Source organism: Heptranchias perlo, chromosome 1 (assembly GCF_035084215.1).
Source record: "Heptranchias perlo isolate sHepPer1 chromosome 1, sHepPer1.hap1, whole genome shotgun sequence".
NCBI lineage: Eukaryota > Metazoa > Chordata > Chondrichthyes > Hexanchiformes > Hexanchidae > Heptranchias > Heptranchias perlo.
In genome coordinates, this window is record NC_090325.1 from 74,225,734 (window position 1) to 74,238,701 (window position 12,968).

Below are 12,968 nucleotides of genomic sequence, written 5' to 3' on the forward strand. Positions count from 1 at the left end.
TTTACACATCATATTCCATTAATCCAACTGCATAATAGAATGTGGGTTCTCCTGATTAAATTTGAGAAGTTTGTATATTTGTTGTATCAAATTTTTCTAAAGAATAGTAACAAATACCTGTGCCTTCCAGTAATGCAATATAAATGTTCAATTTATGAACATGAACTGCTCAAGTTTCTCTCATGGAGCAGAAATTACTTCGTGATATTTAATTTTCTTTTTCGTTAAGATGGTCATATAAAATTCTTGTGTGTGATTTGAACAAAATCATTAACCTATTTAAAATAAACTGGTTAACAATTGTTAAAATAGCACACATTGGAATTTTACAAGTGCATTAATCAAATCATAAAAATAAGAGTAATTTCTGCCCCATATCATTTGAGAAGCACAAACCTCTAGAATGCTGTAGTCTGTTCCTCTAGCATACATGACAACTGCATGCGGATGATAAGTCCGTAAGCGCAGAGAGAGTTTCATTTCTTCTTTGTTTTCATTCTCCATGAGTCGATATTTCACGTAACTATTACCATTGAATGACAGAGAAGCACCACCTGAAAATGCAAACCAAGGATGTGAAACGCAGTCCCAGCTACTAAAATGAAAGCCATCAAATAAGTATGGCAAACACTGAAATGAAAGCTTTCATTATCAATACATGTGTCATGATGAATGAACCTAGTTTTTAAGTTTAAAGTTAGGTTATATGGAAAATCCTTACCAGAGCATTGGCCATGTTTGGCATTATTACATAAACAGGTATATCTTTCTTCCTTTGCATCAGGTACACATTCAGTATCAGCAGAACAAGGATTACCTTCACAGAGTTTATGTACTATAGGACATTTGTTGCCTGGAAGCAATAAAAATATAAATTCTATTTAAAATACAAAGTGCTGACACATCAACATTTCAATATCTACCTTAAATTTAATATATTCATCATATGGGCCAAGTGCAGGCAATTGGGACTAGCTTAGTGGTATAAACTGGGCGACATGGACATGTTGGGCCGAAGGGCCTGTTTCCATGTTGTAACTTCTATGATTCTAAAACAATTAGAGAAAGTTCAAACAATAGTGATAAGTGTAAAAAAAATTGGTAACTTTTCCCTTTACACACAATTATTCTGCTAGCTTGTGAGCTACTCAAGTAACATGACAGAACCTTTTTATAAAGCTGCATCAGGTATACTATAATGTAGGATATAAAATTACCTCTGTCTTGCCAAACAACTTTTTCAGAATAGCGCTAAATGACAGTTTTACAAAAAAAGATTATATTACAAGTAATATTATATTTAACACATTTAAGATTCTTGCCAAACATAAATCAGTAGACAAGCATTTCTGTACTATATCATTGGCCTTTTCACACATTTTTATAGTTATAGTGTAGAATGATTTTATAATATGCTTCCCTACCTTTACAAAGACAGACAGCTGTTCTGTGGTGGCGCGGAGTTACAAAACTTAGCCTAGCAGTGCTGTGCGTTGACATGGCATTTCTGTCTACAGTAATCTTCTCTTCACAATATTTCATAGGGCAGTCTAGGCCAGCACAAAGTTTGTGAATGACTTTCAGTATTCGGACGCCCATCATTTCCTCAATGTCTGCCACTGAGGTATTCAGCTTGTGAAAAAGGACTTCAGGCAGATGGAAAGAATTGCTTGCTTTATCAACCGTAAGGAGCACATCCAAATTTGAAGGTGGTTCAGAAGGTTGCAGACTAATCACATGAATATCGTGCCTTCTAACGCCAAGAATGTTATGCAATGCTCTTTGGAAGTTCCGCCAATAGTCTCCTATAAACTCTTCAGGTGTAATGTTTGCAAACTGAATGGCAATAGACTGGTTGACCTGATTTTCAGTTACTTGTTTAACATGTACAGATACATCAGCAGCTGTTGTGAACCGACCATCAGTAACGGTGACATTCAGAACATACTGTCCGACATCCAAAAGCTTATGTGCGATCATTTTGCCATCAGTGCTGGAAACGGCAAATGAGTTTCCCATGTTTGATGCAAGACTATATGTGAGAGTGTCATAAATGTCCTGATCTGTTGCATGAATCTTCCCAATAACACCACCTCCATACTCATCTCCAATAGTAGTTATGTGGATTTCCAGGGGAAGAATAGCTGGAGGATAAATACTTTCTTCAATAATTTTAAGCCCTATGAACGTTGATGAGGTTAATGGAGGGCGTCCACTATCAGTTACCTTAAAAATAAAAAGAGGAGACTTAACTTATATTCTGCCTATCTTTTATCAAAACTACACTTATTTGCAATTCATGTGAAATACATGCAAATCACTACATATTCATTATATATTTCACATAACTACAGTTCAGAGAATGCAGAACGTGGGTTCAAAATGACTTTCTTGAAGCACAGCATTTCAGTATCCAGCTTCAAAATCCTTTAGAAACAATGCAGCCTAAAAAGGTATTTATTGTTGTAAAGTTTCACTTTTTTCCCCTGGAAGAGTAATTGAATAGCTTTCTTCCTAAAGGTGTAAGGGGACTACAAGGATGCTGTATACTCACATTGCATAAATCTTGGACTTAGTTTATCTCCTCTATTTTGCTTCAATAGTCATAGCTACAGACTCTGTGGAAAAGCCCCGCATTCATCGATTTCAGAGAAGCAGACCTGCTTGAGTGACAGCACACAAAGATTCCCGTGAGCCCCATCTGCTTCAAATTATTGATGGCAATGGGATAGATATGTTTACAGCCTGTTTACAGAATGATCACAGAACATTTTCTGTTTTAGCTTCACAAAAGAAGCCTGTAAACAGGCCATGAGTACAACAATCCCATTGCCACAAACACAGAGAGGGCAAGCTGCAAGGAAAGCCTCTGAACCTATATCATTCACATGTGTCAGCTTCTCCAAAATGGGAAGAACATAGGGTTCCCATAGGAATAACTGTAGCTACAATTGTCAAGGAACCTAAAGAAAAAAAAATCTCTATCCAGGATTTACTTGGATTTCATACATATTGGGGGCAATTTTAAACTTTTGCCCAAAACAGGCGCAACATTGGTAGTGCACCTCCTATGCTCACCTGACAGATTCCATGGCAAGCCCGAACCATTTTCAGGTTCAAACTTGATTAGATGTGCTGCCGAACACTCAATGATATCTTGCGGGCAATTTGCGAAACCCGGGGGACGAAAATCCAGCATTTCCATGAGCAAGCTGAGCCAGAAGTCGGCAGTAAAGGGGAGATGGGGTGGAAAAGGCACACTGGGGGGAGGAGGACCCTACCCAGCCACCGGCAATGGGCCGTAGTATTTGTGTGGAACAAGGAGGAGCATTCCTGCTCCTGGCCCCACATAAATTGCCCCCAGAAACGTTCCAGGCCATTTTTGGAATAGCTAACAGCGGCTCTTCAAGGACACTGGTTAGCCCACTCACTACATGGTACTAATGGGCAGAGTGTGCGCTGTGCTCACTCCATTCATTTGTACTTGACATTTGCAAATGGGGTCCTACAACTGGCTAGGATCCCGGTTTGGATATCTAAGCAGCCTCTCATCTGTTTCAGGCAAGAGTGCTGGGCGCCCATTCACAGGCCTCCCTGAAAAATGTATCAGATAGGCCCTGGGCGTCCATGGGGAGGCCGCTACTTTCCTGCCATTTTCAACTGCCATACACCTCAAACAGGGCGGCCAGCAGTTGAAAATCACAAACATCATTTCTTCTACTTATCCTTATTAAAAAAAAGTTCCTTTTCATTTTAAACTTTTTGTTTTCTTTGAACCTCTAGTCAATCAGGCCCTGCAGATAAGATTGTTAAATATTGGTACTGAATCATTATTCCTACTTTACTTATAAAGCATTGCAAAGCACTAAGACGATGCAGTGTGGGTAAATTATGGCATTTTGGGATTTAACATCATTAATTCGAACTGTTCCATTATGCAGCACCATACTGGACTACCAATTATATTAATTATCTAGAATGTGCTCAGGCTGCCTGAAGCCAAAAATTCAAACAATGCTCATTTCAATTTTTTCTGCTTCTGGCAAGGACAAGTCGATAGTGCTTTTCATAATGTGAAGCTTTCCTCAAACCTCATCCTAACATGGACAACCCTTTTATTTTTGGGCAATGTATCTTCTCTCCTCTTCTGATGGCGGTGACTCCTGCTGCAGTACGGTTCCAAAGTTCCATGAGTGGTGGGCACCCTCAAATACCTGTTCAAGTGGCAAATTCATCCTGTGTGAGGCTACAAAGTGAGTACTTGGAGGCTATTTTGTCATGGGGGAGTGAAATGGACAGGAGGTATAGCCCAATGTGCCTGCACTTTCCAGCTGGGGTCACTGGTTAGCAATAATGGGGGGAGAACCCTGCTTGATTGTCCTTTCCATTGCCAAAAATCATATAAGCTACCAATTGGGCACCCTGACCATTGTACCCGAATTCCTGATATGTAACCCCTTCATGTGAAACTGTGCGCCAGGAGCACCAACTTGTAAAATTTACCCCTATGTTGACATCAAATCCACTCTATTTCATGCAAAAAAAAAACTTATGCAATGCACAATATATCATAGGTATCTGGTCACTAAACTGAACAATTTGGGCCCATAGTAAAACACAAGATTAGATATTGCTTTTACCTGTACTTGCAGTAGATGCATATCTTTGACCTTGTGGTTGAGGTGGGATGACGATATGAGCAGACCTTGTGGATTTATCTGAAATTCGTTCTCTTCATTTCCATTAATGATTGTAAAAGTGAATGGAGGGCCATTGTGTGAGGAATCCCTGTCTATCACTTGGAGCTGTAGCACGCTGGATCCAACAGACTTGTTTTCCTACAAAATGGATATAATTTATATTCAAGAAGGCAGTGAGTAACCTTTCTCTATATCAACAAATTTCTTAGTTATTTAGTTTGTTTATTTTGCATGAAACTAGGTAACCTAAGTCTCCTCACAGAGCAGGTAAACTGATTCCAGGGCCAACAACAACTTGCTTTTATATAAGTGCTTAACATAAAGAAACATCCCAAGGTGCTTCACAAATAGAAGTAAGGAAAATAGACACAGAGAGGAAAGGAGAGTTTTGGATGGGTGACCTAAAGCTTAGTCAATGGTCTGGAGGAGATTTTTCAAGATAGCTGATGGTTCTGCCACCAATGATGGGTTGAAGGAAGGATGGATACACCGAAGGCCAGAGTCAGGGCAATGCTGTGCTTGGGAGGGGCTGGAGGACATTGCGGAGATAGGGTGGGGTGAGACCATTAAGGGATTTACAGACAAGGACAAGCATTTTGAAATGAATGCACTGGGAAACATAGGGCTTGATATTAGGAGGGAGGCGGGTTGGCAGCGGGGTGTCGACTGGGCGTGTGGGTAACGCGCCCAGTGAATGCGGGGTGCTCCGCACTCGATCGCAGCCAAATTGAAGGCACTTATCTTGGCTTTCGGGTTTCGCGTTGGAAAGCTGCGCAGCGGGCAGACTGCGCAGCTGCATCATAGGCTGTCAGCTGGAGGAGCCCTATTTAAAGGGGCAGTCCTCTACTGACTGATGCTGCAGAAAGGAGCCAAAATTACAGCATGGAGCAGCCCAGGGGGAAGGCCGCTCCCAGGTTTAATGATGCCTCACTCCAGGTCTTATTGGATAGGGTGAGGACAGAGATCTTCTCCCCGGCGGACGGAAGGAAGTGGCCTGTCTCTGCCACCAAGAAGGCCTGGCTCGAGGTGGCAGAAGAGGTCACCAGCACCACCAACATATCACGCACCTGCATACAGTGCAGGAGGCGCTTCAATGACCTAACCAGGTCAGCCGAAGTGAGTATGCTTACTCATTCCCCTACACTCTGTCTGCCACATCACCGCCCCCACCCCACATCTCCTTCTGCACTGCCAACACTACTCTATCACATCACTCCTCACACCCACTCAAAGCTCATCCTCATCTTACCTGCATTTACTCACCTCGCTAGTACTCATCCCACCTCTACCACTCAACCCAATCCTCATACAATCTCATGGCTCTGTCTCATACTCACCCACTCTTGCATCTCTTTCACGGTCAGCCTCACCCTGCGCTGCAGCCACAGGGCATGCTTCACATATGTGCAGTAGGAAGCTTAGGCAAACGTGTCGTGAGCATGAAGGGGATGCACAAGGGTGTTTGAGGGTTTGTCATGGTTTTTACTTATATTTTATTTCTGATCAACTCAATTACATATTATATTGGCACCACTACTGCCACGTCTTTGCAAATCTTGTCTGGTTTGTGCAATAATGCCCTTTTTTGAGGATCACCATGAAGACCCACAACTGATGCCACCCATTGTGTCACTGCAGAGTGGGTGTAGGTGTATTTGCAGGGCTCTTTTGTGCAGACGACTGAGAGACGTCGGCGATGTCCCCGGTGGCACCCTGGAAGGATGCGAAGGAGAAGTTGTTGAGGGCAGCGGTGACCTTGACAGCGACAGGTAAGAAGATGGTGCTCAGGACAGCCAGGAGCAGCTCGGCATGAAGGAGGCTGCAGATGTCCACAACTACATGTCGAGTGACTCTGGGCCTCCGTATGCACTGCTGTTCAGAGAGGTCCAGGAAGCTCAGCCTCGGTCTGTAAACCCTGTGGCGAGTGTAGTGCCTTCTGCGAAGCATCTCACTCTGCGGTTGCCCTCCCTCCTGCTATGCAGGTGGACGTGTCACAGCACTGCGTTGTAGAGCTCCACGTGTCAGAGGTGGACGGCGTGGACAGTGATGCTGTTCGTCCTCCGAGGAGGTCACGACTGCATCTATGGCGGCCCCCATCCGGAAGATGTATGTTTGAGGGGGTCCGCAAGGTAGGTAAATGTGTCTGCACGCCGGGGTTGAGATTCCAAGTTGGTGAATTTTATTGTTGGGAGGAGGGTGGTGGAGGCCAAACTTTGTCCAAAGTGACAGAGTAGCCTCCTGCAATGAGTGAGGGTCTACCCCACCAACCTGTCAAATGGACCTTTGCAGCTGCCACAGGCTGGTGGCTGCAACACATCCATTTCAACTGGCAGTGTTTCTCCCAGTACGGGAAACACTCTCAGTTGAGATGAAAATCCCACCCCTCCTAAAATATCCTACAAATCAGGTCTGCTAACGACCTGTACTATCAAATTGATTGCCTTAAGTGGGATCCCGCAGGCTTTAATTGCCGGCGGGAGTCCTGCATGCGGGGGCTGCGCGCGCATCTAAGCGCGTCACTGGGGAACCCAGAAGTGGGAGGGTTGGAGCCAGGCTCTGGACCCGCCCCGGGAATCCCCGATTTTCGGAGGCCCCCCCCCGCCACGAACCCGCTGGTTCGGACGTCCAAAAGTCGAGCCCATAGAGCCAGTTTAGGTCAGCAAGGATGAGAATGATGGGTGACAGGATTTAGTATGGAACAGGATATGTGTGACTTAGTTTTGGACAAGCTGGAGTTATTGAGAATGGGAGGCTAGCCAGGAGAATGTTGGAATAGTTGCATATAGAGGTAGCAAAGCCACTTTATATGTCAAACCACATATAAAGGTTTCGGATTGGACTACTTCACTTTCCATCTTAATGAAGAATTCTATCATGTTATGGTCACTCTTCCCTAAAGGACCCCGCACACAAGATTATTAATTAACCCCTTCTCATTGCACAATACCCAATCTAGGATAGCCTGCTCCCTGGTTGGCTCCTCAATGTACTGGTCTAAAAAGACCATCTCGTAGACACTCCAGGAATTCATCCTCCACAATATTATTGCTAATTTGGTTTGGCCAGTCTATATGCAGATTAAAGTCACCCATGATTACTGTGGTACCCTTGTTACATGCATCTCTAATTTCCTGTTTGATCCCATCCCCTACATTACCACTACTGTTTGGAGGCCTATAGACAACTCCCACTAGTGTTTTCTGCTCCATGGTGCTTCTTAACTCCACCCACACTGATTCTACATCTTGATTTTCTGAGCCAATATCCTTTCTCACTATTGCTCTGATTTCATCCTTTACTAACAATGCCAACCCACCTCCTTTTCCTTTTTGCCTGTCCTTCCTAATTATCGAATACCCTTGGATATTCAGCGCCCAGCCTTGGTCATCCTGCAGCCATGTCTCTGTAATTGCTATTATATCATATCTGTTTACATCTATTTGCGCTGTTAATTCGTCTACCTTATTACGAATGCTTCGTGCATTCAGATACAGTGCCTTTAGATTTGTCTTTTTAACATTTTTAGGCATCCTAACATTTTTTTGTTCTATGGCCCTATTTGTCTTATTACCATTTTTTCTTACTCAGACCCTATTTGTTATCGGGTGTTAGTGAAACTTTTTACCACTCTTACCTGGATGATAACACTATAATTTTCCTGTGAGAACATGGGAGGATTATCGTTCACATCAGCCACATCAATGTTGACTGTAGTAGTATTGAACCGATGTGGAACACCATTGTCTACAGCTTTTACTGTCAGGGTATAGCCAGAAATCTATATAAGGAGAGCAAAATTATCAAAAACAAGCTTCATCTATGTAAAGGGGATATATCTTCATACAGTAAGGATTTAGATTCATTTTTTTCATATGTAAATCCCATAACTTAAAAATAAGTTAATTCATAATCACATTCAAAACTCAGGAGGTACTGTTGTTTCTAATCAAACTTGATTGTCTATTATCTTTCAAGAAAAATTATTAAGTAATGTTTACAACTTAATGACTTTTGACACATCAAACAGAAGTTTTTTGTTCTTTAACAATTGAGCAACAACTAATTGTATAAAGGAATAATATTAAGGTTTAACTATGTAGTAGGTGCACTTCCAATCTACTCACTTTTTCTCTGTCCAAATGTTGTGCCACTTTTATTTCCCCTTTGGTAATGTCAATGGTAAATGGGCTTCCTTGATTGCCATTAATAATAAAGTAGTGGATCTGGTTGTTTGATGGGCCATCTGAATCATCAGCCATGACCTAGAGAAAATGATAAAACCATTAGGATTATCACATTTGTCTAAAACTTTTAACATATTCTTAACATCTGGCAGTGCAAAGAGACTTAATACTAATATATTTTTCACATTCAGTCTCTTGGGAAATAACCTCCATTGCCAACATGATCAGTGTTCACATGTGTTAATGAAGTTCAGTTCCAGGCACATATGTTACATCAAGCAAAAGTAATTACAATGTTTCATTATAAATTAAACAGGGCCAGCACCTTAAGGCCTCTATTTGAAGGTTCCATTTTTTTTATAACACTGACATTCTTCATTACGTTACCCAATTTCTGGCAATTATACATCCGATAAATCAAAAAATTTTGCACTTTGGTTCAAATAAAAACTAAATTAAAATCCACATCATAAGTTACAGAAACACGTTTCTTTTTTAAGATTTGAACACTAGGTGCAATTAAGGAATACAGGGGTGAACTGGCTCTCAGCGAATAAACTTAATGGCATTTTAGTACTGAATGCTTGCACGCACATTTTTTTTAAAAAACACATTTGTTATTCAGTTTAGAATGCAATAAAATAGTGCACAGTGGAATTTCATACAAACATGCTCACACATTTATTTGAGCAATTTCACCCATATTGATCTGTAATAATGTGGTGTTCTCAAATCTTTTTTTACATATTTAAAATTAGCCTTATCACTCTTGCAAAATAAAAGCAGTGAGTAGATCTCCCAAGCTTTGTGTAGTCTGGGGCCTGGATTATGGTTTCAGATGGATGGAAATTCAGATATTGCAAAATTTCTCCATCATTCTTGCTGTTGATCTCCACACTTCCACCCTCCCCAAACTACAACTCATTCAGAAAGTCATGGTACACGTTCTCACCTGCACTAAAACCAAAATTCCCATTATTTCTGTCATTTCCAAGTTCCACTGGCATCCTTGGCCCAGAGAATTGAAAGATCCTTGTTGTCACCTTCCAATCTTTCCTACTTTCAAAAGTTTCCTAATGACCCTTCTCTTTGTACTTTTGCCCCCTCCTAACCCTTTTTTTCTTTTCCTCCCCTTCTGCTCAGCATTCACCTCACTGCATGGCTCTCTGAGACACCTCTATGTGTGGAACATGACAGATATGCAAGAAATGTGTATTCATTCAATATACATATCTATAATTGATCTCCCGTTGCATTGGTCATGGAGAAAAATAGAAAAAAAATTAGTTTTGAGTGTGTTGTCATAAACTACTCAGAATCAGTAGGACCACAAAACATGAGGGATTCCTCCACAGTGGTGGTGCTCCTAATCCAGTGATATTAAAATTCTTTTAATATCAGTGTTACTGGTTATCATGTGAAGAATTCATAGGTAGTTGTGCTCTAAGCAGGCAATATATTAAAATCATTTAAAATTAATATATTTAAAAATAAAATGCAGTTAAAAAGTTAAACATCAATGCACTAAAATATATATTTTGCAGTGAAATGATCATTTAAATTGTTCAAAATCAATAGCTAGCTAACATCCAAAGACTTCATTAAATAAAAATGAAAGAAATAAATATTCAACAACTCTTGCTCCCTCAAACCCATTTCCCCCTCTTTGCTCCTCGTGTCTTTTACTCAATCTATGAAAATCTAGGAATCCACCAACAGCTGAAACACACTGAAAAAAAGATATCAGCCTGAAATTCCTGAGGCAGTCTCCTGGGACTGGATTGGGGCAGGGCAGAACATCCACTCACCACACAGATGTGTCCTGGCCCTGTCCAAAATCCTGCGGTCAGGTTCATTGGCATATTTTGGGTGTATGCCTGCATTATTTTTGGCACAACTGGGGCAGCCACCTCAGCCGGAGCAGGGATATTGCTATGGCACCTTGCCACAGTGTAAGTGGGGCCACTACGCCAGCCAAAGAGGTTTAATTTCTTTTTAAATGACAGAGCCAATGTTTAAATTATTTCCAAAGTGTGGACAGTTTTCACACTTTCCTATTGCCCACATACACATGCCAGTGCCAAAAATTCGATGTAGGAATGAAATTCTTGTCAAACTGCATTAACTTGTGCGTTTAGGCAGGAAATTATTGCATCATTTAATTAAAGCTAGTGTTCATAGAAACAGAAGAAAATTCTGAATGAGAAACAGTCATTCAGTCTATTAAGCCTGCTTCACCCAGAGTCCATGATTGATTAGTTTATGATGAATTTCCCTCCTACACCACCCGCTAGTCTATTATATTAAGCAACATTAATTTCCTTCTTGATTACCTGAAAAAAAATTGAGCAGAATGGTTAGATATTTCTCTAAGCCTTAATTCCAATTCTCAATCACTATCCACTCAACTCCTTTTTTAAAGGTGCCAACTGACCCCAAAAATAACTTCCCCGGAAGTTTGGTTCTACATAGCCACCATAAGATTGGGGCAAAAAAGTTTTTTTTCCCCTAATCTCTAGTCTTGCTGGATGCTTGTGCATTATATTTCTGTGTCTTCTGGTGATATGTCGCCTATATAGTTGGTTTAATTTAATCTCATCCATATACTCATCCTGCATCATGTCTGCCCTCAGTCTTTTCCCCAACAAAAATAAATGTATTCATTTGAGCCTCTCTTTATAACATGGTGACATGGAATCACCCATGTCAATCTTCTCTGAACCCTTTCGAATGCATCTATATCTTTTTTGTTCTTCACAAAACATGATTATTACTTCAAAACATGCTAAGGAGGGAGTGCCAGAGAATATAAAAAAGGAATAATGAAAAGTAAATTCAATATAGATCTCAAGAAAATCTTGTTAATCAGCGTGGCACACATTTGGAATAGAGGCAAAAACATTAGGGTTATTCAAAATACAATAGATGCTATGTTGAGAGAATAAAAGTCGTCGAGTTTAGATGTACCAAATAGCCTTTTTTAAATCTATGACTTTTAAGTTCTGTCTTGTTAGCTTCCTTCTCCCTTTATGCTATTAAAGTCTTCTTAACTCTTAAATGAGGAAGAAAAATCTGTAAAGTGTTTGAACATACTCTAACAACCAGCTGTCCCAGGGGAGCATCTTCACTTATCACTGCCATGTATACATCATGGCTAAATTTAGGAGTGTTGTCATTGATGTCTGTCACATTAATATTCACTGTTGCTACATCATTAAGTGAAGGTGTTCCACCATCCGTGACTTCAACTGTCAAATAATATTCATGAGATGTCTCAAAGTCCAGGTTTTCAAGCACAAAAATGGCACCTGATGAAAACAAAATGGCAAATTAACAGAAAAACAACAAATATATCACACCAATGATAAAGAAATTACTTAAAATTTCCTTTAAATTTTAACTTACTGAATGCTCTACAATAAATCAGTGTATTACTACTGAGCAAATGGTTTTCAAATATAGCTACAATTATATATATAAAAAATACCTGTATTTGCATCTATGCTGAACTTTCCATGTTCATTGCCACTGATGATGGAATATGTAATCTCTGCATTGGCCTCAATGTCCCTGCTGGCTGCAAATACCTGAAGAACCTCAGTTCCCAAAGGAATATCCTCAGAAAGTGTGGCTAGGTACTCTCTGTGCTCAAACACAGGCGGGTTGTCATTGATATCTAGCACAGAAACCAATACTGTGCAAACAGATGATAGCTTTTTGAGAGCACCTTGATCAGTGACCTTCACAGTCAGACTGTAGGAAGCTTGGAGTTCCCGATCTAAAGGTTTCTCCAGACTAATGATTCCAGAAAACTCATCGATGGAGAAGTGATCATCCGCAGAATCCATAAGTGAATAAAGCACCTTACGATTCAAGCCTATGTTTTAAAATTTAGAAAGAAAACAGTTTCAACGTCATCACTTCAACCATGAACTTTGATAAAAAGGAAATAATACAGAATGTTTCCAGTACATTGTGTTCACTGAAACAATAAAATTAACTCCATAAATTTAATAGGAAAAGAGCATCTTGCATAAGTTTAGAAATGCTTGGTCCCTAATATAACTGTGATGTATCTTCTTAT

General features: G+C 40.5%; 1 protein-coding gene across 4 annotated transcripts in view; it reads right to left on the bottom strand.

Annotated features, from left to right (window-relative positions):
- The window catches only part of fat1a (FAT atypical cadherin 1a), a 177,771-nt gene that overhangs the window by 14,041 nt on the left and 150,762 nt on the right, over positions 1 to 12,968 (bottom strand). For all 4 annotated transcript variants that reach the window (XM_067986812.1, XM_067986807.1, XM_067986800.1 and 1 more), the window contains exons 13-20: positions 12,372 to 12,761; positions 11,978 to 12,192; positions 8,825 to 8,962; positions 8,335 to 8,478; positions 4,641 to 4,838; positions 1,425 to 2,226; positions 722 to 853; positions 397 to 554 (exon numbers count right to left, since the gene is read on the bottom strand). In XM_067986812.1, the coding sequence (XP_067842913.1) occupies positions 397 to 554; positions 722 to 853; positions 1,425 to 2,226; positions 4,641 to 4,838; positions 8,335 to 8,478; positions 8,825 to 8,962; positions 11,978 to 12,192; positions 12,372 to 12,761 (2,177 nt within the window). The remainder of the gene's footprint in view (positions 1 to 396; positions 555 to 721; positions 854 to 1,424; positions 2,227 to 4,640; positions 4,839 to 8,334; positions 8,479 to 8,824; positions 8,963 to 11,977; positions 12,193 to 12,371; positions 12,762 to 12,968) is intronic.